The following is a 25253-nucleotide window of genomic DNA, read 5'->3' on the forward strand; positions in this document are numbered from 1 at the left end:
GATGTCACTTCTTTTATGAACCTGCAACTCGGGGGATCGAACCACCTTCCAGATAGAAGGCCAACGTGTACTTGTACAACCACTAGGTACTTTCAAAGGCGACGAGGGTTTATTCTGAGTAAAAAAAAAACAGAATTCCATAAAAATCTATCATATATTCTTATAATCTAAGATGGCAAGTTTAACTTCTAAGCTTGAATTGTGCTTCTGTGCCCACATCGTAGCTACTTCTGTTGAATCCCTCTCGGGCCATCTGCGCTCCCACCCAGTCGTACAGCTCTGGCACCTGAAAATATCACACTAATATTATAAAGGAGAAAGTTTGTATGTGTGTGTGTGTGTGTGTGTATGTTTGTTATTCCTTCACGCAAAAACTACTGGACGGATTGGGCTGAAATTTAGAATGGAGATAGATTATACCCTGGATTAGCACATATGCTACTTTTTATCCCGGAAAATCATAGAGTTCCCACGGGATTCTTAAAAAAACCTACATCCACGCGAACGAAGTCGCGGGTATCAGCTAGTCTGTGTATATGTGTATCTGTGTATCTGTCTGTGGCATCGTAGCTCCTAAACTAATGAACCGATTTTAATTTAGTTTTTTTTTGTTTGAAAGGTGGCTTGATCGAGAGTGTTCTTAGCTATAATCCAAGAAAATCGGTTCAGCCGTTTGAAAGTTATCAGCTCTTTTCTAGTTACTGTAACCTTCACTTGTCGGGGGTGTTATAAATTTTTAATTTACACTTGTTATTTATTCTGAGGTCAGTTCGGCCTGACGTTACATTTCATAAACTATGCTCAGTATTCTACGATATCACTAGATTTGTTTAGTGAAAAATTGAGTTGTCGTAAACATCTCTCGGGAGTTGGCCATATCCCTGAGTTATATGAATAGAGGGTATTTAAAAGAACCAACATAGCCCCAAAGAATAAAAAGCACCTACCTTAACATAAACGCCGGGTATATTCTCTGCACCGCATTCAAGACCGTACGCCACCATCCCGACCACGGCGTAGCGAAGGTCGCCGGGGTTCTAATCAACAAAAAGCAAGTTTATTAATTCCTGATGTTTTGTACATAAGATGATCAGAAATAAGACTGATTTATGTACTTATGAGCTGACTATTTTATTATAATACTATAAATAATCTAGATACAAGGTCCGTTGTACAGGTCGAGTTCACACACAAGAGAAAAAAAAACTTGAGACGGGGCAGTGCTGCCATAGCCAAAACAGAGAGGTCACGTGTAAAAACTAACTAACTATTAAGGTGCCCACGCACTCGAACTGAACTGCAACTGAACTGCGCGTCGCGGCAGCGCCCCGCACGATATTCTCTCCAGCCGCGACGCGCGGCAGTGACGCGCTACGCGGTACGCGTGGCGCCTTTTGTTACACTATTTTAACAATTCCTACATAATATAAACCAGCAGTGCGATTATGTGAGGTTTATTCATGGATCATTATAAACGTCGATTTGAATTGTGTATCTTTAAAACAAGAGTCAACAAGATCATCTTCAAGACAAATGCGTCCCATCTTAGGCTACATCATCACTTTTTTTTTTTTTTTTTAAAGAATATTAGCCATGTTAAATGACTAATATTCCCCTTTCGTCTCCAACTAAGCGTCAGGCTTGTGCTAGGAGTGGGTACGACAATAGTGCAACGGGCGGGGTTTGAACCTTCGACCTTTCGGTTTTCAGTCCACTCCTTTACCGGTTCAGCTATTGAGGCTCTATAGGCATTCTATCAGGTGTATCTAATGTGGTCAAGCGTGTGCCTGCCAATAAACAAAAGTGAAAACAAACAAAAGCCAAAAACCAAAAAAGAAAGTAGTGGTCTCAAAGACCACTAATTTCTTTTTTCTTCTGTGGAGGAAAAAATCTCATATGTACCCTACTGGCAGGGCGTATCTGACTCGCACGGACTAAACTAACCTAGGCGTGTTTTTGAGGTCAGCACGGAACTGTTTCACTTCGTGCTGACCTTCTCGATGTTCTCTCTCTTCTCCTTTTCTCTCTTTTCAGAATAAAGCACTCACCCCTACAGGACAGACGAGGGATGACCCTCCATCCCCGATACAAGTGTCGACCATGGCCTCCCCGCCCGCGCAGGTTAGGGAGCGGTGTAAGGTGTATCTTGACCCTAGCCTCGTGTTGCGATACCGTGTCTGACAATCGTCGCTGCTTACTAGGGGCAACGTTATCTGTGAAAAATTACCAAAACCATTTATTAACATATTTTATTGGTATTATTGATGGCAATAACTTGATAGCTCAACGGTTGAGGAGCGGACTGAATTCCGAAAGGTCGGCGGTTCAAACCCCACGCACTATTGTCGTACCCACTTCTGGCACAAGCTTTACGCTTAATTGGAGGGGAAAGGGAAGTATTAGTCATGATTAGCATGGCTAATATTCTTTTAAAAAAAACTCATGGAAATTGGCCTTCACAAAAGAGGTCAATCTTCTTCAGCTCTGAAAAATCTCTTTGTCAATCATGAGCTTGACCAAATCCTGGTTAACCACTAGGAAGTTGATAATCTGATACAATTATATGTCTAGTGTAAACCTTTCCAGTAAGTTGGCATACCTATATTATTGCCCTGGGAAAATCTTCAGAGTTATATTAAGAAGTACACTTCGTTGAATCATTAGTTAATGTATAATGAATTAATTAACATCTTCAGGTTTTCATCTTTTCAATTTCCATTTAAAGTGCACGCAAAATATAATCTACTGCCAATGTGAAAATATCTTATTTTTTGGGCAAATCGTCGTACCTACTTCTTGTTTTGGAAGAATCTTCAGGAATCTTCAAGGGTTTATTAAGCTGCATTGGCCGCAATTCCACCTACTCGTAAGTTGAGTTAAATACCAACTGTCTATTGGAGATGATCTACCGCCAATTGTAAATGTCCTACGTTTTTGGGCAAAAATTACAACGATTTGCACAAAAAGGTAGGACAACAATCTTCAGTGGTTAAAGGTAAATCTTCAAGATTTTATTAAGCTGCATTGCCCGTTAGCCTACCTAAGTAGTCGCGTTTCCATTTACCATGGCACCGGAAATAAGTACCGACTGTTATTGACGATGATCTACCGCCAAATTTTTTTTAAAAATCTAGATACATGCTAGCCCTTGACTGTGATCTCACCTGGTGATGATGCAGTCTAAGATGGAAGCGGGCTAGCCTGGAAGGAGTATGGCAGTTTTATTAAACCCATACCTCTTTGGTTTCTACACGGCATCGTACCGGAATGCTAAATTGCTTGGCAACACGGCTTTGCCGGTAGGGTGGTAACTAGCCACGGCCGAAGCCTGAAGCCTCCTACCAGATGTGAGAGACGATGAGAAATGCCGTACCTTTTTGAGCAAGTTGGCGTACTTGTCGCTTTTAGTGAAGTCCTCCCCCCAGCCCATGCTGTAGCAGACAGTCCCGGGGGGTGGCAGCGCGAGGCTAAGGCAGGCCACCCCCACGTGAGGCTCATTGATGAACGGCTTCTTCAGGGTCAGGAGGGCGATGTTGTTGTGAACGTGGACTGGAAATATGGCAATACAAACACAATTCTAGTCAAAGTCAAAATCAAAACTGTATTTTATTCAAATTAAGTAGGTTGGTTCTGGAAGCAGGTAGAGGTAGGTTGGTTGGTAGAGTAGGCTCTACACTTCTTGATTGTCAATTGTTGAATATGTGCCTATGATTTTATTGATGTAATGGTGATAAATGATAAAACACCACTAATTTAATTACCAACTAATTATGTCGCATAGCTTCTACGTATAGCGCTGGCTCCACGATGCAGCAAGAAACGAGCGGCGGAGTCAGCACTTCACTACATTAGTATAAAACAAAGTCGCTTCCCTGTCTGTCTGTCCCTATATATGCTTAGATCTTTAAAACTACGTAACGGATTTTGATGCATTTTTTTTAATAGATAGAGCGATTCAAGAGGAAGGTTTATATGTATAATACATGCATCCTAAATCCACGCGGGCGTAGCTGCGGGCATCAGCTAGTTCGCTTATAACTCACGAATTAGTCGATACTAGAGCTAATTTCTTAAACTGGACCCTTTCAAGTAACGATTTATATATAAACCTGTGAGGATGATACTGCCATTGGCGCAATTAAAGTGCCATAAGCCTATTTTGTCGTATTAGTTTACAAATTGCGAAAAACCAAATTAATTTTGAATTTCGCGGGCAGACCCGTCTCATGCCCCTTAACAGGGCTCTCTCCGTCACTTACTCCATACAATCGTAGTCCCAATTTCATTTGAATATTAAGCAAGCAAAGTCCATGAAATTTTGCAGACATATTCTAGAAACTAATATCTGTGCCTGTGGTGTTTTAGATTTTTCTAAAAATATGTAGTTTTAAAATTACAGGGGCTCAAATATTTGTATGTCAATTTTTAACTTTGAAACCGAATATTAGTTCCCGCAACATTTCAACAATATTCCATTGAGTATGATTGGACCGCGTAACTTTGAAACCGAATATTTTAACAGAAATCTGGAAAAACACAGGCATAGATTAGTTCCCGGGACGTTTCTACAAAATCCCATTGAGTATGATTGGTTAGTATTCCAATGAGAGACGAAACTACGTTTGTATGGAGCGAGTGACGGAGAGACCCCTCGAGACAATGGTCTTACTTCTAAAGAATTCGTCGTGAACGATGATCTTGTCGACGTTCCTCTCTTGGTGGCCGTACGCCTCGTTCTCAGTCTGTGTGTCCCACTCGCCGGCGCGGCACTTCAGCTGCGAAAATACATTGCAATTGCTTGTATAGTATGTCATAATATTGTTGTAAATTCAACACTCCAAAAGAGCAACCGCCGAGTTTCTTGCTAGTTCTTCTCAGTAGAAGCGGCATTACGAGTCAGTGGTAAATTATTTTGACGATTCAAAAGCACAGATTGTATTGTACGGAGTTAACATTTTTCGTCTTGCAAAAAGTACCTAACTGTTGAGTTTCTTCTTTTTGTCAGTAATTAATTAATTTATTCATTTATAGTCAAAAGTCAAAAGTCAAAATCATTTATTCACAGTAGGTACAATTGTACTTCTTTTGATGCTCGAAATTGTTAAACTTGTACGATATAGTGGTGATAATTAACTACGTTACTTAAAACTAAATCTACGAGGGTTCCAAACGCGCCCAATATGAATAACTTCTTATTATTCTTTCTTATTAATTATTTATTCTTGTTCTTATTCTTCTTGTCAGTAATTAATTAATTTATTCATTTATATGAATTACTGACAAAGAGAAGAAATTTATGTTGACATTCTTATAAACTGGCTTATGTATAAAGCGATACAGCTGTTTGAATTTTTGCAACTTACCTCTTCCGGTTTCAAAGTGTCGACCTTGTGTGCGACGGTCATCACGACGGACGGGTGGATGATGGTGCCTCCTCCGAGGTAGTTCTCATCCACCCAGCCGGCTGCGCTATTGAGAATAACATCACACTAATATTATAAAGGTGAAAGTTTGTATGTGTGTGTGTGTGTGTGTGTGTATGTTTGTTACTCCTTCACGCAAAAACTACTGGACGGATTTAGGTGAAATTTGGAATGGAGATAGATAATATCCAGGATTAACACATAGGCTACTTTTTATCCCGGAAAATCAAAGAGTTCCCACGGGAGTTCAAAAAACTTAAATCCACGCGGACGAAGTCGCGGGCATCATCTAGTAAACAAATAAAACTCGGTCAAGTCTAAGTCAGACTCGCACACGTAGGGTTCCATACCATCGTGAAATAACACTTTAATTTTTTAAATTTTCGTGGCAGTCATTTTGAAGTTTTCTTAATTGTTGTCATAGCTTCAACAAAAATATGCATTATGCATTTGTTTACGAGGTTACGGTCCACTGACAGACATACGGATAAATGGACGGACACTTCATACCACTAAATAGATCGATAAATCGCCCAATACGCGGATTCAAGACCTTTTTAGGGTTCCGTACCTCAAAAGGAAAAACGGAACCCTTATAGGATCACTATTCATAATCACTTCGTTGTCTGTCCGTCCGTCGTGTCTGTCAAGAAACCTATAGGGTACTTCCCGTTGACCTAGGATCATGAAATTTGGCAGGTAGGTATGCCAAGTGGGGTATCATATGAAAGGGCTTTCTTTACTAACCTACTAACAAGATGAATAAATGAATTTTCTTTCTTTCTTCTTTACCTGTACATTCTAAAACAGATTTTTATTTATTTTTACGTATAATAGTTTTTGATTTATCGAGCAAAATGTTGGAAAAAATTCCCGAGTACGGAACCCTCAGTGCGTCAGTCTGACTCGCATTTGGCCGGTTTTTTCGTGGCGCCAACTGTACTCACCCGGTTTTCAGCAAAGCGACCATCCAGGGAAACTCGCCATAGTCCGCGTAACCACTTTTGGAGCTGCCCAACTTCTCCCGGAACACGCTAGCGCCAGGGTTGCTGTATCCACAGCTAACTTCCTTGATGGCCTCGGGTTTCTTAGCCTTTGCCAGGAGCTGGTTGAGGGGACAACAGGTCTCCAGGAAGTGGCATGGATTACCTTCCCTGAAAAATATACATTTTTATTTTAATAAGACGACCGTAAGGACTAATTTAATCACATATCTATACGTGCCTATACTTAATACAGGTGTAATCAAAACGCTAGCAAAAACCTACCTAGTAATGATGATTATTATTGATAAGATACCACAAAAAATGCGAAAAAAATAAATGAAATCCTGCGTTTTTGAAAACATCTGACTGACGCTAGAGGTCAACGAACGTTGCGTAGATATCACGCGGTCAATGCTCTGTCGTGGGTGGTGCATTGACCTCGAGTTTTGCACGCTATACATTGCGGGTTTGAAAAATACTGAATTACTTAAAGTAGAAGAGTAAGGCAAATGGTTGTTGGTATAAGATTTTTTAAATGTATATTTCGCTGGCAACCCTCGGACACGGTTATCGGAGACTTTGTATAGCATAACACGGCATTTTTTTTAACCTTATTCTTTTCCGATTGTCATGAAACAGGTTCTTTTTTTTGTACTGTGATCATGATTTCTACGCTAAAGCCTTACTGCCATGTTATTAGCTACTATTTCATCATTATCATCATCAGCCTATGGACGTTAGTTTTTATATTCGATCTTAGATAGGTACAGTAAAAGATAAGTACTGAATTAAGTAGACTTTACTTACCTCAATATAAAGTTTGAAGTGCTATCTAACTTCACAGGTTCTTTGTTACAGTTGGAAGCTTTAGCGCACATTCCCATTTCTTGAGCGTCCGTATAGCAGGATTTTGCTTCTGAAAAGTAAAAAATACCAAATTCTATAAAGATAGAGATGACGGTGAGAGAGCCATGCTCAGAGTTTCTCAACATAATCATCAAAAAAAAAAAACTAAATTAAAATCGGTTCATTCGTTTAGGCGCTACGATGCCACAGACAGATACACAGATACACAGACACACAGATACACAGATACACACGTCAAACTTATAACACCCCTCTTTTTGGGTCGGGGGTTAAAAATGAGAAGATCCGTAGAAGAATCAGAGTGACCGACAGGGCTCAATAGTTTCGAAGCTAAGTGGCCATGGGCAGGGCAAATAGTTTGAAGAACCAATAGATGTTGAGGTCCCATGGTGTTGAAATAGTGACCTCACAGTGAAATTGGCAACGTTAGACCTCTCTACGTGGACAGACGACATCAAGGCTGTTGCAGGGAGACACTAGATTCTGACGACGCAAAACTGTGGCGTGCAGAAGTCCCCAAATTCTATAAAGGTAGCCTAAATGAGAGAGCCATGCTCGGAGTTTCTCTACGTGATCAAATCAGACATGAGGAGATCCGTAGAAGAACCGTAACTGACATGACTCAATAGTTGCGAAGCATAGTGACAATGGGCAGGGCAAATAGTTTGAAGAATCATACATGTTGAGGTCTCATGGTGTTGAAATAGTGACCTCACAGCAAAAATGGCAATGTTGGCCCGACGACGCAAAACCGTGGCGTGTGGAAGTACCTACAAAAGACCTATGTCCAGCAGCGGACATCTATCGCTTGATGATGATGATGGTGAACCCTACAGCCCTGCCCTTTCTGTAATTTTTGGGGTTCCGTACCTCAAAAGGAGAAAAGGAACTATTAGAGAATCACTTCGACGTCCTAGTGGACTACACGAATTTCAAACCACTGTTTCACCCCTTTAGGGATCGAATTTTCAAAATTTTTTATTGGACGTCTACGTCATAATAGCTATGTGCATGCCAAATTTTAGATCAGTCAGTCTGCCAGTCTTTTTAGGGTTCTGTACCTTAAAAGGAAAAACAGATTAACAGACAGACAACAAAGTGACAATAAGGGTTCCTTTTTAGCCTTTTGAGGTATGGAACCCTAAAAAAATGGTGTTCTAAAGCACTCACTGTTATTTTTTTTAGGTCTTGGCGACAGGAAGACATCATCTTTGTCGTTGAATCGGTTGTTAATCGGTTGTGCGGTGGTTTTCCCAACACCAACACCTACGTCCTTTTTGTACAGCTGCGTCAACCACTCTATGGCTTTCTCTTCGTCGGAATCCAGTGGTTTCTGACTCCTGGCACTGCTGCAGGCCAGAACCACCAGAGCAAGTGCAAGAGCTTGTAACCTGGAAGGAGTTAGAGAATTTAAATGCCTGCCACCTACCACTTTTAATTTACGGGTTAACATCATCAAAAATACGGGTTTTTAACCCCAACCCAAAAAGAAGGGTGTTATATGTTTGACGTGTGTATCTGTCTGTGGCATCGTAGCTCCTAAACGAATGGACCGATTTTAATTTAGTTTTTTTTGTTCGAAAGGTGGCTTGATCGAGAGTGTTCTTAGCTATAATCGAAGAAAATCGGTTCAGCCGTTTGTAAGTTATCAGCTCTTTTCTAGTTTTCTTATGGAAGTTTTTGTGTCGGGGGTCTTTTAAATTTTGACAAGTCTTTTTATATTCATAGAAAGAAGATTATTCATCAAGTGGTTTTAATATCTCAAAGGCCTATGTGAAAGTATAGGCCTACGTAAAAAGGTTTTTTGAATAAAAAATAAGTATCTCTGTTTCTATTTCATTAACAGTCAGTCCAGGTTATTAGCGATTTTTATCGATTAAAAATCGTTAAGAGTCGAAATCATATATGCGGAAGAATAGGATAGTTAAGTCACACGCATTAGGAAACCCGTAACTATGATCAATGGAGTTTGAAAATAAGGTGTCGCGACCCTCAGCAATGACAAAGAAGAGGTATAGCGAGATAACTATATAAAACTCACCTCATTTTTGCAACACAAAATTAACTAAATTAAAAAAAACTAAAATTCTAGATAGCGTCCAGTCCGTCGGTAAATCCCAACCGGACTGTTTGGTTTCTTCACTCCAACAAGGAAAATAAAATGATCCAACTTCATTAGTGATGCGCTTGCACTATTGGATCGATATCGATAAAGTTATGCTTTTTTTGCATAGTTTTAAAAATCTGGTAGAGATCTTTTTTAGAGGTAAGAGGTTTGATATTCACTTTTTATCTTTTTTCTTCTGTTACAATTTTGTTTGGTATGAAAAAGTTTTGATAAAAAAAATCGAAAATGTTATGAACCTAAGCTAGCCCAATTTAATATTCTACAAATCATGCCCACATCAGAATGGTGCCAAGAGTAATTTTACCAATCAAATTAACATTTATGAAACTACTAGCTGATGTCCGCGACTTCGTTCGTGTGGATATAGGTTTTTTTTTAAATCCCGTGGGAACTAATTGATTTTTCGGGATAGCTTATGTCCTTGCCCGGAATGTAAGCACACTCTGTACCAAATTTCATCAAACGGCCAACGCTTGGGCCATGAAAAGCTAGCAGACCGACATACAAACAGACTCAAACTTTCCCATTTATAATATTAGTAGCACAATGATTATTTTTTTCAGTTTCGTAAAAATGAGTTTTTGAGTTAAAACACTTTTGATCTAGGTGTGCGATATACATTTTGTTACATACTTACATCAGTAAACATTTCATAAGTTGTAGTTTTAATCGACGTCGATAGAAAATTAATATAATAATAAGAACAACACTAGATGATAGTAATAATATTCATAATAATAAATAATTGCGCATAATACAAACATACAAAGTCATAGAGGTCAAGTGATAAAGTAATGCAAATCTATAAAGAAGATCCCGTTAGGTTAGGGGTTAGGTAGGTTAGGTAGGTTAGGTAGGTAGGTTAGGTAGGTTAGGTTAGGTTAGGTAGGTTAGGTAGGTAGGTTAGACCTACTACTTGAAAGATCAACCAATTTTTACAAAAATAACCTGTTAACATTATACTACAAAAGTGTCTGCCTGTCTTTTATTTTTCACAATCTATCCGTAAAGCATAAAACCTATTTTTTTATATTTTCTTTTTAGATGAGTATCTGGCTTGCTCTTCTCTGTAGAATCTGCATTACGAACTAGTGGTACAGAGTCAGACGTGGCATGATAAGAGACACCAGCTGTTCTCCTACATGAAAAAGTAAATCTTGATTTACTTTTATTTCAATCCATGAGCTATTGCTGGCACACACTGTTATCCATAATCTCCGACTAAGACATATTATTAGATAAGAAATTTTTTGTATCCCTGAGGAATAGCTTTTGCAATACTAGTTTTTCCTAGTGCAGAGAATAAGAAACTCGTTCTTGTATTTAAGTTCAATAAATTTTTATTATTAAGTTCAATCCATACTTCCATACTAATATTATAAATGCGAAAGTATGTCTGTCTGTCTGTCTGTCTGCTACCTTTTCACAGCCCAACAGTTTAACCGATTCTGACGAAATTTGGTACAGGATCAGCTTACATCCCGAGGACGGACATAGGCTACTTTTTATCCCGGAAAATCAAAGAGTTCCCACGGGATTCCTAATAAAAAATTTTTAAAAGAAAAATAAAACCGACTTCAAAAACGACAAACACTAAAAAGTAAAAAATAACTTTTGTTTAGCTACACGTGTAATGCACCTAGGTATGAAGTCGAGCGAGCATATTAAAACAAAATTAAAAATCCAAGAGTGAAGCTCGCCCGACTTCATACCTAGGTGCATTACACGTGTAGCTAAACAAAAGTTATTTTTTACTTTTTAGTGTTTGTCGTTTTTGAAGTCGGTTTTATTTTTCTTTTAAAAAATTTTTATTTCACAATTTTTAGTGGCCCCACTGTACTATAATATGCTGTGCCCAGTTAAAACCCTACTGTTTACTAAGCTATTACACTGATCGCGAGCAATTTGCTCCTATCCATTGAGGAGTTCTGTTCTCCATCTCCGAAGATATTCATCAGATCTTCACCAAATTTATATGGGACCACCTGCACAGTATACCCTTTCAAATAAAAAAAAAATTTTCCAAATCGGTCCAGGGGTCTTTGAGTAATCGGGGAACATACATAAAAAATAAAAAAAAAAATAAAAAAAAAAGATCCCGACGAATTGAGAACCTCCTCCTTTTTTGGAAGTCGGTTAAAAACCCATCCGCTTAACCGATTTGTATGTGGTACCGAGGTAGCTTGCGTCCCTGTAATTTATTCCGGAAAATCAAACAGTTCCCACAGGATCTTTAAAACCTAAATCCACGCGGACGAAGTCGCGGGCATCCTCTAGTAAATTATAAAAAAATGAGTCGAAAGAAAAAAGGAAGTAGTTAATAAGTCTAACAATAACAAGTATAGCATATAGCCAATTTGTTTACATTGACAGTAAAACTTATTCATTGGGTTTACCTACGGTTTACCCAAATAAATTCCAAATTACATAATTAGGTAGGTATTATTTATTTAATACTGGATGATGTACGCGACCTCGTCCGCATTTATATAAATTTAAGAATCCCGTGGGAACTGTTTGATTTTCCGGGACAAAGATTTCCATCATCGGGAGGTACTTTTCATCAAAATCGGTTAAACAGACGGATAATTAAATGTTAGTAGACAGAAAAACAGTAAGACGCACTTTTTTTATCACACTATCACACTTCTGGTTTTAACTTTTTTAATGCTTACCTATTCGTACCAAAAACTAGTAATTGTAAAAAAAACGATAAAAACTAGACAAGGAAGGTCTAACTCTACAAGAGATTTCTACCAGTGACCCTTGGCAGTTTATCGTGGTCACTTCACATAGCTTTCATCGATAAAAATAATCATCTTGCAACATACAACCCTAGCTCGCAGTTGAAGGCTATTTTAAAGTTTTCCTCATACTGATAAAATATAAGTTTTTAGTTTATTAATTTGTTAGTGCCATAAGCGCGATCGACGCGCGCGCATCTTTTTTACGTTTTTGTTTTTATTAAGTATCTATTACCTATAAGTATTTGTTTTTATACTTAAGTTTATTTGTGTGTTTTTAAAATGTTAAGGTGAGTTATCCGTACTATGTAATCTATTCTAAGTCTATAAGTACTAAGTGTACCCCCGGTAATCCGGCACCCCCTGTAATCCAACATGTCTATTATTACTGAATTTACTAAATTTGACACACATACGTAGTGAAGTATGATTTGCACTTCAGAGTATGTATAACATTTAGAATCTTCTTATCATTGGATCTATAAATTGTCGGATTACTTACAAGGTACTCTCTTGTAAAAAATTCCGGACTATAGGGGGTCTTAGGCAGTACTCTATAATCCGACAAATTCGATAGTTCGACAATGTCCTGCAAAACGTTTGTCGGATTACCGGGGGTTCACTGTATTATAGACAGGTAAATTTTGTAAGTTTGTAGGGGATAATCCACGGAACTAATTTTCCGATTCTGAAATTCACTGATAGATATTATTTAGCTCCATTATCCTTGAGTAGGTAGGTACCTAGGTACTAATATCATGAGGAATCACACTTCACACTAATATTATAAAGGTGAAAGTTTGTATGTGTGTGTGTGTGTGTATGTTTGTTACTCCTTCACGCAAAAACTACTAGACGGATTTGGCTGAAATTCGGAATGGAGATAGATAATATCCTGGATTAGCACATAGGCTACTTTTTATCCCGGAAAACCAAAGAGTTCCCACGGGATTTCGAAAAACCTAAATCCACGCGGACGAAGTCGCGGGCGTCAGCTAGTAAATACTAAGGCACGATTGCCATCTTGACTTTTCGCCTACTATTCAATAGAAGTATTCAATAGTAGTTATTTCATTAGTAATCGGGCTTTTTCACTTTATCTTGTGGTATTTTATGTGAGTAATATTTTTTCCCCAGATACGTAATAATAGCGGTTCTAGTGACCACTTGCCACGTAAAGGCCCAGGCGAACGACAACACTGACGAGCAGACGCTGGAATGGATCAAAAACAATTTCCCACAAAATAATGAAAATGACCAAAATGGTGCTGACCCGAATCCAGCAACAAAGAAAACAGGTATTTCTAAGTGTGGGCCTTATGAGAATGCTCGTGTGTGGCAATTGTGGTGCGTCAGTGGCGTGTGTGTGTGGTGAGTGAGTGGTGCGTGTGTGGTGTGTGTGGCGCGTGTGTAAAGCGTGTGATGAGTATGGAGCATGTGGGGGGCGTGTGTGGTGCGTGTGTGGTGTGTGTGTGGCGCGTGTGTAAAGCGTGTGATGAGTATGAAGCATGTGGGGGGCGTGTGTGGTGCGTTTGTGGCAAGTTTGTAGCGCGTGTGTGGCGCGTGTGTGGTGCGTGTGTGGTGAGTGTGTTGGGAATGTGTGTGGCGTGTCTGTGGTGAGTGTGTGGCGCGTGTGTGATGCGTGTGTGGCGCATTTGTGGCAAGGGTGTGGGGCGTGTGTGATGAGTTTGAAGCGTGTGTGCCGCATGTGTGCCGCGTCTGTGGCAAGTTTGTGGTGCGTGTATTCAAGGTCTGTTATGAGTGTGTGGAGTGTGTGTCGTGTGTGTGGCGCGTGTGTGATGAGTGTGTGTAGTGAGTGTGTGATGCGCGAGTAGCGCGTGTATGGCATGCGTGTGGAGCGTGTGTGACGTGTGTCTGACACTTAACATAATGCTATTATTGTGTTCCGTAGAAGACGTGGACGACATAGTGAAATGGGTCAGTGACTTTATAAAACCAGACCCAAAAACCGTAACCAAAAAAAAGGGAGCGAGTGCAATTAATTTGGATCCATCTAACGTCAGTAAGTAGCTGTAATCCTAAGCTATTGTAGTAAAACAAAGATTATAGCAACCCCTATATTTTCATCCAGTCCGTCTGTTTGTCTGCCTGTCTGTTCATCTTTCCATCTATAGGTACCTGTGTCACAAAAGTTGACATTTCACGAAAGTTGGCGAATTTTTCCAAACAACAATTTCTAGACTCTAGAACCTAGGAAGAAGACACACACACACGCATACATACATACACACTTACACACAAAGTACTTTCTCCTTTGGTTGTGATTGTGTAATTTTTCCAGGTATTAGAAATACATCGTTGAGCAAACCAGCGGAAACTTCTAACAAGTTTGACAATGAAATCAATACAACTCCTGCCGTGGGCAAGTATCCGTATTTACTCTTTACAGAAAGCTTCGAGATGCCTTCTCGTCCAAAATTCAGTTCTTGAAGACCAAAGTCTTCGAACAATCGTGTTGCTAATGTTGACATATGGATCCGAGTCATTTTTAGGGTTCCGTACCTCAAAAGGAAAAACGGAACCCTTATAAGTTCCGTTATAACTCTTTGTTGTCTGTCTGTCTGTCCGTCCATCCGTCCGTCGTGTCTGTCAAGAAACCTATAGGGTACTTCCCGTTGACCAGGCAGGTGGGTAGGCCTTAAAGCACAAGTACAGGAATAAATCTGAAAACTGTGAATTTGTGGCTACATCATTAAAAAAAAAATTAAAATGTGTTTCAATTTTCAAAGTAAGATGACTATATCTAGTGGGGTATCATAATATGAAAGGGCTTTACGTGTACATCCTAAAATAGATTTTTATTTATTTTTATTTATAATAGTTTTTGATTTATCGTGCAAAATGTTGGAAAAAATACCCGAGTACGGAACCCTCAGTGCGCGAGTCTCACTCGCACTTGGCCGGTTTTTTTTTGTTTAAATACGGAAAGGGCCAAGACGCGCAAATATGAAAATATAGAAAATAATTTCATATTTTTAGGGTTCCGTATTTTGAAGTGGAGACCATGGGTTCGTGGGGCGAGAATGCCAGATCCTTTTTTAAAGACCTGTCATCCCGTCTTGTGGAGTCCACGGGTGACCGGAGGTCTGGCAGTTACCTTGGTCAGCATATTAGTCTGGCCATTCAACGAGGTAACGCAGCCAGCGTTCTGGGCACCCTGCCTCGTTACAGTGATTTGGATGATATTTTTGTTTTGTAATTTTTAACCCCCGACCCAAAAAGAAGGGTGTTATAAGTTTGACGTGTGTGTCTGTGTATCTGTGTATCTGTCTGTGGCATCGTAGCTCCTAAACTAATGAACCGATTTTAATTTAGTTTTTTTTTGTTAGAAAGGTGGCTTGATCGAGATTTAGCTATAATCCAAGAAAATCGGTTCAGCCGTTTGAAAGTTATCAGCTCTTTTCTAGTTACTGTAACCTTCATTTGTAGGGGTGTTATAAATTTTTAATTTACGCTTGTTATATTTAAGTATTTATAGTACATATTTGTTAATAAAGACACATAATTAATCAATTATCTCAATTTCTAGATATGCCATGCGAAACTGAGAATGGCGTGTCGGGGGTCTGTGTGCTGTACTACCTGTGCGACCAGAACACTCGTAAGGTCATCGGAGACGGCACGCACCTCATAGATGTCAGGTAGGTTTAGGACGCGTTTAAGGCGCATGACACGGGTCTGCCCACGAAATTCAAATTTAATTTGGGTTTTCGCCATTGTAAACTAATACGACAAAGTAGGGTTATTGCATTTTAATTGCGCCAATGGCAGTATCATCCTCACAGGTTTATATAAAAATCTTTACTCGAAAGGGTCCAGTTTAAGAAATTAGCTCTAGTATCGACTGTAACTCACGAATTAGTCAATACCTACCTGAGCTAAAGCTAATTTCTTAAACTGGACCTTATCAAGTAAAGATTTTTATATAAACACGTGGAAATGATACTGCCATTGTCGCAACTAGAATGCCATAAGCCTACTTTGTCGTATTAGTTTACAAATCGCGAAAAACTAAATAAAATTTGAATTTCGCGGGCAGACCCGTCTCATGCACCTTAATAGAATAGAATAGATTTTTATTCAAATAAACTTTTACAAGTGCTTTTGAATCGTCAAATAATTTACCACTGGTTCGGAATGCCGTTCCTACCGAGAAGAACCAGCAAGAAACTCGGCGGTTGCTCTTTTCAATTGTTCAATTTACAATAATATTCTATACTTATACAAGCAATTGCAGACCCGCGCATTGCTGGAGCGAGTCAAATCCATGCTTTTTTATCGTTTACATAATATTCGATTGTGTAATATGCTTTTGCCAGGAGCATACTTTTAATGGATTTTTTAAACTTTTGTAAAGGCAAGTCTAATATTGACTGTGGAATTTTATTATAAAATATTACACTCATTCCCACAAGGTTTTTAAAGGTTGATGTACATTTTCTACCGGGTTCTTACTTCTGTTGCGATCAATGTTCCAAATATATTATGGTCTACAGGTATGGGGGTCCTTGCCCTCATTACTTGGATATTTGCTGTCAACTGGATGAGCGAGTTACACCGAGTGAAGAGGCCAACGTTGTGAACTCTATACGACCAACGTCAACGCCAACGCCTGCGTACAAACCTGACCAGAAAAGGACAGAATCTCTACCTAAAGGTACGTTAGTCGTAATCATTAACCGATAGTAGGATTGCGAGATGCCTCGTATGATAATGATAATGGTAGGGTAGGTAAAAGGGGGAACGCTGCCGGTATCTTCGGAACCTTGCCTAAGGGGACTTCCTTTAATAATTTATTTTAGTTATTACTAGCTGTGCCCGCGACTTCGTTCGCGTGGAATAGTGATTTTTCTGTAGTACGTACTCTGTACGTTAAAAATGTTCGCCGTGATTCTTTAAATTGACATAACTTTTTTATTTATGAACCGATTGACATGAAATAAACACTAAATGTTAAGTGAAGCTTACTACAATATATTAGTGAAAACCGTATCTAAATCGAATAAGACTTTTCTGATATTAGCGTGCACAAACACCAGACAAACAGACAAAAAAACATTAATTACAATTTCGGGTTCGGCATCGATATAATAACAACCCCTGCTACTTTTTTTTTATATATTTCCATTGTACAGACACCACTTTTCTACAATTTTATTATATGTAAGTATAGATATTATATTTTTTAAGGTTTTTAGTTTTAGGTTCATTGTTTTAATAATTTAGATTTTAGATGTTATAGCTAGGTACATAATATTATATCTATTTTATCCAATCGTCAAAATATGTATTCCCATGGTAGATGCATTTGACGATTCAAAAGTACTTAAAAGAGCTCGTTCACACAGGCTGCGTAAAGCCGGTTGCAGACCAAATACTAAGCTATGCCAAAGCTAAGCTAAGCAAGCTAGGCTAAGCTAAGCTAAGCTAGAAATAAATGGCGTGCACACCAAGAGCTAAGCCAAAGCTCAGTTAGTGTTGCGAAGTTCAATTACACGGACGACACTCGCCATGAATATAATCGATGAAGAAAGTTCCGATGATGAAGTTGTGATAGCCCTTTGACGGTGTTTCCATACTACATGTCGCGTATGCGTTGCGTAAGCGTAGACGTAGCGCGTACCATTGCGTTGTAATGTATGGAACTGTATGAAACATGGCATACCGCTTGCGTGGCGTGAACGTTCACGTAGACGTTTTGACAATTACATACAAGTTTTATATGAAAATGTCAAAACAATATTAAAATGTTGCTACTTTAACAGGGCTCTCTCCGTCACTCGTTTCATACAATCGTAGTTCCAATTTCATTTGAATACTAAGCAACCAAAGTTCATGAAATTTTGCAGACATATTCTAGAAACTAATTTCTGTGTCTGTGGTGTTTTAGATTTTTCTAAAAATATGTAGTTTTAAAATTACAGAGGCTCAAAGATTTGTATGTAAATTTTTAAGACCGCGTAACTTTGAAACCGAATATTTTAACAGAAATCTGGAAAACCACAGACATAGATATTAGGATCTAGAATATGTCTGCATAATTTCATGGACTTTGGTTGCTTAATATTCAAATGAAATTGGAACTACGATTGTATGAAACGAGTGACGGAGAGAGCCCTCTTAAGCGATGGTAGTGAGGCCCCTGGTCAAGTGGGAGGCTTCGGCCATGGCTAGTTACCACCCTACTGGACCTACATACAAACCTAGTGTGAAGTGTGATATCTATTTCAGCTCCATCAACCTCTGCCAGTAAAGAGTGTGGCTGGAACAACCCAGACTTGTTCGTGTTCCAGCCGGCCTCCCAGGATGTCGCTGATCGAGGGGTCTACGCCAACTATGGCGACTTTCCCTGGATGGTGGCGCTGTTGAAGTGAGTGAATCCATAGAAGAAGTTATCTTAGTATACCCAAGTATATCACTAACCCTTAGGGTTTCGCACTCTAAGAATGCCTGTGCCTAAGGGTGGGACCGTATTAACTATTACTAAACCTGCGCTGTCTGTCCGTCTGTCTGTCTGTCTATCTGTCTGTCAGTCTGGCACCGTGCTGTATCTTATAAACCGTAATAGGTACTCTAAGTTGAAATTTTCACACATTGTGTATTTCTATTGCTATAACAACAAATAATAAAAGTTTCAAAATGACTGCCATGTAATTAAAAAGCCAGCCAAGTGCGAGTATGACTCGCGCACCGAGGGTTCCGTACTCGGGTATTTTTTCCGACATTTTGCACGATAAATCAAAAACTATTATGCATAAAAATTAATAAAAATCTGTTTTAGAATGTATAGGTAAAGCCCTTTCATACGATACCCCACTTGGTATAGTTATCTTACTTTGAAAGTTGAAACACATTTTAATTTTTTTTTAATGATGTAACCACAAATTCACGGTTTTCAGATTTATTCCTGTACTTGTGCTTTAAGGTCTACCCACCTGCCTGGTCAACGGGAAGTACCCTATGGGTTTCTTGACAGACACGACGGACGGACGGACGGACAGACAGACAGACAAAAAAGTTATCCTGTAAGGGTTCCGTTTTTCCTTTTGAGGTACGGAACTCGGAAAAATTATGAAAATGTGCCTATTTTAATAAATTTTCCAGGAAAACGGGAACAAGTGTGTGGGTCCAAAACGACTACATCGGAGGCGGTTCCCTCATCCATCCATCCGTTGTGATGACCGCTTACCATAAACTGCTTCAGGTCACCCCTGAAGAGGTAAGTTTTCATAGCCGAGTTAGAGGGAGAGCCAACGCGGGTCAGATCTTCGTTATTTTACAAGATAAACTGGAAAACTACAAGTGTAAATAAAAAATTTATAACACCCCCGACGAGTGAAGGTTACAGTAACTAGAAAAGAGCTGATAACTTTCAAACGGTTTAACCGATTTTCTTGGATTATAGCTAAGAACATTCTCGATCAAGCCATTTTCAAATAAAAAAAAAAGTAAATTAAAATTAGTTCATTAGTTTAGGAGTTACGATGCCACAGCCAATACACAGATGGTAAAGATTCGTCAAACTTATAACACCCCTCTTTTTGGGTCGGGGGTTAAAAACCCGAGTGCGACCATCTTAATAAACGCTGAAATATTAGAGTAAAATTGTTTTTCTGTCACTTGGTATATTTTAATGTTACTGTACATTTACACACATGAGCCCAAAATTGTGTACTCTTTCATTTGACATCCCACTAGATATAGTAGCAAAAATAAATTTTGGGCGACCTCCACTTTTTTTGATGTAACATCCATTAGGTCAATTTCTTTCGTATAAAATACTAGCGACCCGCCCCGGCTTCGCACGGGTGGACATTTATTTTTTCTATTTTCCGGGATAAAATATAGCCTATACGGATTCGGAAGAATCCCTCTAAGTAATGGTAAAAGAAATTTTGAAATCGGTCCAGTAGTTTTTGAGCCTATTCAATACAAACATACAAAAATACAAAGGTTTCCTCTTTATAATATTAGTATAGATATAGATTATAGCCTATCTCACTCAGACCTTTACAACGAATCAATTGACACCTCATTCATCAAAATCATACATACATAAATAGATACATTGAATGAAGACATTTTTGGAAGAAAGAATTGGAAGTGAAAGTCTATGGCCAAAATCATCACTCTAAGAGGAGATCCGTGCTCTGTAGTTAGCCGGCGATGGGTTGATCATAATGATGATTTGCTTTGCAGCTGAAATGCCGCGCCGGCGAGTGGGACACACAGACCGACAAGGAGCAGCATAAGATACAAGAGCGCGACGCGGATAGGTTCGTCTCGCATCCAGACTTTTTCCGAAGTAAGTTGTATCTTAAAAAAAAAACCGGTCAAGTGTGAGTCGGAATCGCACACGAAGGGTTCCGTACCATCGTACAAGGTATAACACTTTTATGTAGAACACTGCAAGTTAATGACGGACTGAGCCATTTATATGTAACAAGAGGATGCCCGCGACTTCATCCGCATCGATTTAGTTTTTTTTAGATCCCGTGGGAACTCTTTGATTTTCCGGGATAAAAAGTAGCCTATGTCCGTCTCCGGGATATAAGCTAACCCTGTACCAAATTTCGTTAGAATCGATTACACTGTTGGGTCGTGAAAAGGTAGCAGACAGACAAACACACTTTCGCATTTATAATATACTAGTATTCTGGATTTAGTAAATGTGATGTAACTACAAATTTACGGTTAGCGGATTTTTCTGAAATAAAATTAGTACTGTTATGTTTTATCAGTTAAATGGATGGGCCTTGAAAAGCAGACAGACAGACACACTTTCGCATTTAAAATATTACCTTCTTAATAATATTAATTGTGTGTTTGGAGTGCATACTAAAAAAATCTTGTTTCTGCCAACAGCTTCAGTCTACAACGACATCGCGCTCATATTCCTAAAGTCACCCTTCGATTTGGCGAAGGCTCCACACATCGGCACTGCCTGCTTGTCCAGCGTTCTGCCGGACCGCGCCACTTGCTTTAGTATGGGCTGGGGGAAAGACATCCAGACTGATGAGTACGTCAATATATTGAAGAAGGTAAGAACTAAGAAGCTCCACACATTAGCACTGCTTCCATGTCAAAGGTTCTAACAAAGTGCTACAGTATAGGCTGGGGGAAAGATATCCAGTATGATGAGTACGTCAATATATTGAAGAAAGTAAGAAACTCAACACATTGGCACTGCCTGTTTGTCTAGTGTTGTGCCGGACCGTGCCACTTGCTTTAGTATGGGCTGGGGGAAGACATCCAGACTGATGAGTACGTCAATATATTGAAAAAGGTAAGACAAATTGGCACTGCTTCCATGTCAAAGGTTCTAACAAAGTGCTACAGTATAGGCTGGGGAAAGATATCCAGTATGATGAAGTACGTCAATATATTGAAGAAGGTAAGCAGCTTCACACATTGGCACTGTCTGCCTGTCCTAGGTTCAAAGGTTCTAACAAAGTGCTACCGTGTAGGCTGGGGGAAAAAATCCAGATGATGAGTAGGTACGCAATACGCTAATAATTAATATATTGAAGAAGGTGAGTAGCTTTAGCATTATCTGTCCAGTGTTTTACTGGACTTCACCACTTGTTTAGTATGAGCTGGGGGAAAGACATCCAGATTTCAGACTGAAGATTAGGTACATCAATATATTAAAGAAGTTAGAACTTCCACACATTGGCACTACTTCCCTGTCCTTTGACGTATATACTACGTAATGCACTCTGTCAGAACCTTAGGTTTGACAGAGTGCTGCGGTAGGTATAGATTGGAGGAAAGACATCCGGACTGATATGTCAATATATTGAAGAAGGTCAGAACCTCCACACAGTGGAATGTCTTTTCTACCGAGAAGAATCAGCAAGAAACTCTTTAAAAAGTCAAATTAAGACATAGGCTATAGATACCCTATTTTTGAAATGTATTTACCCCTTTGCCCCTATTTCAGATCAAATTGCCCCTAGTGGAACACAAGACTTGCGAAACCCAGCTACACACCAACACCCGGTTCCGTCACATCCCAAAGTTCGTCCTACACGAGTCACTAACTTGTGCGGGGGGAGAGGAGCACGTCGACACTTGCCAGGGGGACGGCGGATCCTCCCTCGTGTGTCCTATAGGGGTGAGTTGTTACTTTCTTTTTTGACGTGACAACGTCTTATAATTCGATAGAGCCGGCTGCACGCACGAAAAAACATGACTCATGCGGCGTTAACTCACACTGAGGCGTTCCATAAGTAAGGCTTGAAGTGCAAGCGAGAGCGCGGAACGAGCGACAAAGAAGCACAATCGGCCTTTGTTGTCACGTTCAACTATCGTCAGTAAACCGACTTTACAGACAACCAATTTTTTTATAAGAAAATAGCGAACAACCAACCATGCGGGTCACCTGATGTTAAGTGATTACCGCCACCCATGAACATTTGCAGCACCAGAGGTATCGCCGATGCGTTGCCGGCTTTTCAGGAATTTGTTGGTCCGCTCCTTGTATAACCCCATGTTGTAATCTATTGGGAATACCGCCGATGGGAGTTGATTCCACAGTTTGCATGTACGTGGAAAAAGGATCTGCGGGCGAGAAGTAATACTTAGTGGTTGGAGTATGTACCGACATACTTGACAACCGACGGACTTGACAATACCCTCGTGTACAATGGCGAACCCATCGCTTACAGTACGGGGGGCCTGGAACCAACGCACAACCGAGACCTCGAGGCCCTAAGCCAAGAAGACAGGCCAATTCACACCAATTGCGTATGCAGCACGTACACGTGTGAGTGAGGCGTGTGAATCCGTAGACATAACTGCACGCATTACGTCTACGCGAACGTTCACGCCACGCAAGCGGTATGCCATGTTTCATACAGTTCCATACATTAAAACGCAATGGTATGCGCTACGTCTACGCTTACGCAGCCTGTGTGAACGAAGCTGTTAGTGGACCGGGGAAGCGTTTTTCCCCGCGCCACACCCGGGCAGGGAAGCCATGTCTCGAGGCCCGTACCACCGTTTTGACTTAGGTCAAACGGAGGAGACCCGCTTCTGCGATATATCTAAGATCCTCCGTACGAAGTTTATACAGCGCCACCTAGCGCTTGTGTGTCCAATATCCAATTTTAAGGGCTTAGAAAAGGCTTAGGGCGGGCGTCCACTGCCCCGTGAGCTTCTACGTTCCATATCAATGGTGCCCCCCAACGTAGGCATCGGTGGCGACGAAGACGAAGACGCATCGGACACGACACCCCAACCACCGGACACGATAACCCACCCACCGGATATGGCACTACCAAGAGAGAGAGAGCCGATAGAGAGAATCCAGATGCCTCAAGGCCGACGTCGAATTCAGGCGCGACCTCAGACCTTTAGAAAGGGCTGAAATTAATTATCCAGGTAGCAAAGAACCTGTGAGGACACGCCCGGGCAAGGAGGCTCGGCCTCGAGGCCCGTACCCCGATAAACGTTAGTTTGTCGAGAAGACACCACACAGATTTACTCTTCTCTTTCTAATTTTTTTTTAATTTTCAGCATCGAGACGGCAAGACACGGTACGCGGTGGTAGGTATGGTAGCGTACGGGCTAGCGTGCGGTAAAAAAGACGTGCCGGGCGTGTACGTGAACGTGCCGCACTTGTACAGCTGGGTGCAGCGGGAGATGGCGGCCGCGGGGTACGACAACACCACCTACTCTTTCTAGTTAAGTAGGCTAATAAAATAATATATGAAAATAGAAACTTCAAACAGCTGTTTTATTTTTTTACCTACTAGCGACCTTCTGAGGCTTCGCTCGGCGAAATTATAAATCTTTATTCTCTATTCCGTGGGAATTTCGAAAAATCCAGCGTCATTCCTTGTTTAGGTACATTATTAATTAGAGAAGCTCTGGGCATAATTTTTGGTTTGACTTCGTCTGTGTTGGCGTTTGCTGGCTTGCTTTTTGAAGTGTTTTTTTTTTTTTTTTGTTAAAAGTGGCCGGTTTTTGTGTTAGTTGGTGTTTTTTGGTGGTGGAACTGACTGGGAAGCGCTCTAAGAGGCGCCGCGCGTGTGTCGGCGAGCGCCGGCACAGACGAAGTCCATACTTGTATAGTTTCCCTAACTTGTAAATAATTACAAACTTGACATTGGCTAATCTGTGTAAAGCCAGACAAGTGCATTTTCAGACTCGGAGACCTCGTTTCGCTCGGTCAAAATACAAAAGCCTGATTAAGATCTGGTTTTTTAACCCCCGATCCAAAAAGAGGGGTGTTATAAGTTTGACGTGTGTATCTGTCTGTGGCATCGTAGCTCCTAAACTAATGAACCGATTTTAATTTAGTTTTTTTTGTTTGCAAGGTGGTTTGATCGAGAGTTCTTAGCTATAATTCAAGAAAATCTGTTCAGCCGTTTGAAAGTTACCAGCTCTTTTTAACCGACTTCAAAAAAAGGAGGAGGTTCTCTATTCGTCGGAATCTTTTTTTTTCTAGTTACTGTAACCTCCACTTGTCGGGGGTGTTATAAATTTTTAATTTACACTTGTGTTCATACACTTCGTAGGGCCATATCACACCAGAACGGCAGCGGTCGGAAGCGATGCGAAGAGGCAGGCCGATTCTGCCCTTTTTGACGTGACAACGTCTTATAATTCGATAGAGCCGGCTGCACGCACGAAAAAACATGACTCATGCGGCGTTACCTCGCTCTGAGGCGTTCCATGTAAGGCTTGAAGTGCAAGCGAGAGCGCGGAACGAGCGACAAAGAAGCACAATCGGCCTTTGTTGTCACGTTCAACTATCGTCAGTAAACCGACTTTACAGACAACCAATTTTTTTTGATAGCGTTCTAATTACTACCTGTATAGGTTCAAAGGAAGAAATGACAAAAATTAAACAACCAATGTGCTTTGTACAAATCACAATTATTTAATCACTCACTTATTTACATGACAACACATCGCCCGCACATACAAAACTAGTAAACGTCATAAATATAATAATTCTATATCATACTAAAATTATAGGAAAACAAGCTAACTTACTCAACGTTAAAGTCTAGACTTTATAGAAATATCCAAGTATTTTAACACCGATTCAAAAAGTTGCAAAGAATAAGCCGCC

General features: G+C 40.1%; 2 protein-coding genes across 3 annotated transcripts; one reads left to right on the top strand and one right to left on the bottom strand.

The window, feature by feature from the left end:
* Positions 1–139: 139 nt before the first annotated feature.
* Positions 140–9438, bottom strand: LOC123878624 (phenoloxidase-activating factor 2-like). The gene is made up of 10 exons (XM_045925930.1): positions 9318–9438; positions 8447–8667; positions 7217–7325; positions 6371–6577; positions 5364–5469; positions 4670–4775; positions 3374–3549; positions 2049–2213; positions 948–1037; positions 140–286 (listed from the first exon to the last, which is right to left on the bottom strand). The coding sequence occupies exons 1-10, from the start codon at positions 9320–9322 to the stop codon at positions 182–184; spliced, it is 1290 nt and encodes a 429-aa protein (XP_045781886.1). The 5' UTR covers positions 9323–9438; the 3' UTR covers positions 140–181.
* A 2839-nt stretch (positions 9439–12277) lies between these two features.
* LOC123878615 (phenoloxidase-activating factor 2-like) lies at positions 12278–23905 on the top strand. 2 transcript variants are annotated; one of them, XM_045925916.1, is made up of 12 exons: positions 12279–12438; positions 13286–13446; positions 14061–14171; positions 14451–14531; positions 15699–15810; positions 16666–16826; positions 18401–18539; positions 19274–19388; positions 20369–20474; positions 21035–21210; positions 22113–22286; positions 23690–23905. In XM_045925916.1, the coding sequence occupies exons 1-12, from the start codon at positions 12431–12433 to the stop codon at positions 23855–23857; spliced, it is 1512 nt and encodes a 503-aa protein (XP_045781872.1). In that variant the 5' UTR covers positions 12279–12430; the 3' UTR covers positions 23858–23905. The 2 variants fall into 2 exon arrangements, with proteins under 2 accessions (XP_045781873.1, XP_045781872.1); XM_045925917.1 differs by lacking the exon at positions 14061–14171 and having other exon boundaries at positions 12278–12438.
* The last annotated feature ends 1348 nt before the right edge of the window (positions 23906–25253 follow it).

This window comes from Maniola jurtina, chromosome 26 (genome assembly GCF_905333055.1).
Source record: "Maniola jurtina chromosome 26, ilManJurt1.1, whole genome shotgun sequence".
NCBI classification, from domain to species: domain Eukaryota; kingdom Metazoa; phylum Arthropoda; class Insecta; order Lepidoptera; family Nymphalidae; genus Maniola; species Maniola jurtina.

Excerpts from the sequence above, each read along its gene's own strand:
- LOC123878624 (XM_045925930.1), bottom strand. Across the intron at positions 3,550-4,669 it reads TCACGACGAATTCTTTAGAA|TCCACGTTCACAACAACATC; the intron begins GTAAGACCATTG and ends CCATATTTCCAG. Across the intron at positions 2,214-3,373 it reads ACGCCAACTTGCTCAAAAAG|ATAACGTTGCCCCTAGTAAG; the intron begins GTACGGCATTTC and ends AATTTTTCACAG.
- LOC123878615 (XM_045925916.1), top strand. Across the intron at positions 14,172-14,450 it reads TTTGGATCCATCTAACGTCA|GTATTAGAAATACATCGTTG; the intron begins GTAAGTAGCTGT and ends TAATTTTTCCAG. Across the intron at positions 15,811-16,665 it reads ACGCACCTCATAGATGTCAG|GTATGGGGGTCCTTGCCCTC; the intron begins GTAGGTTTAGGA and ends TATGGTCTACAG.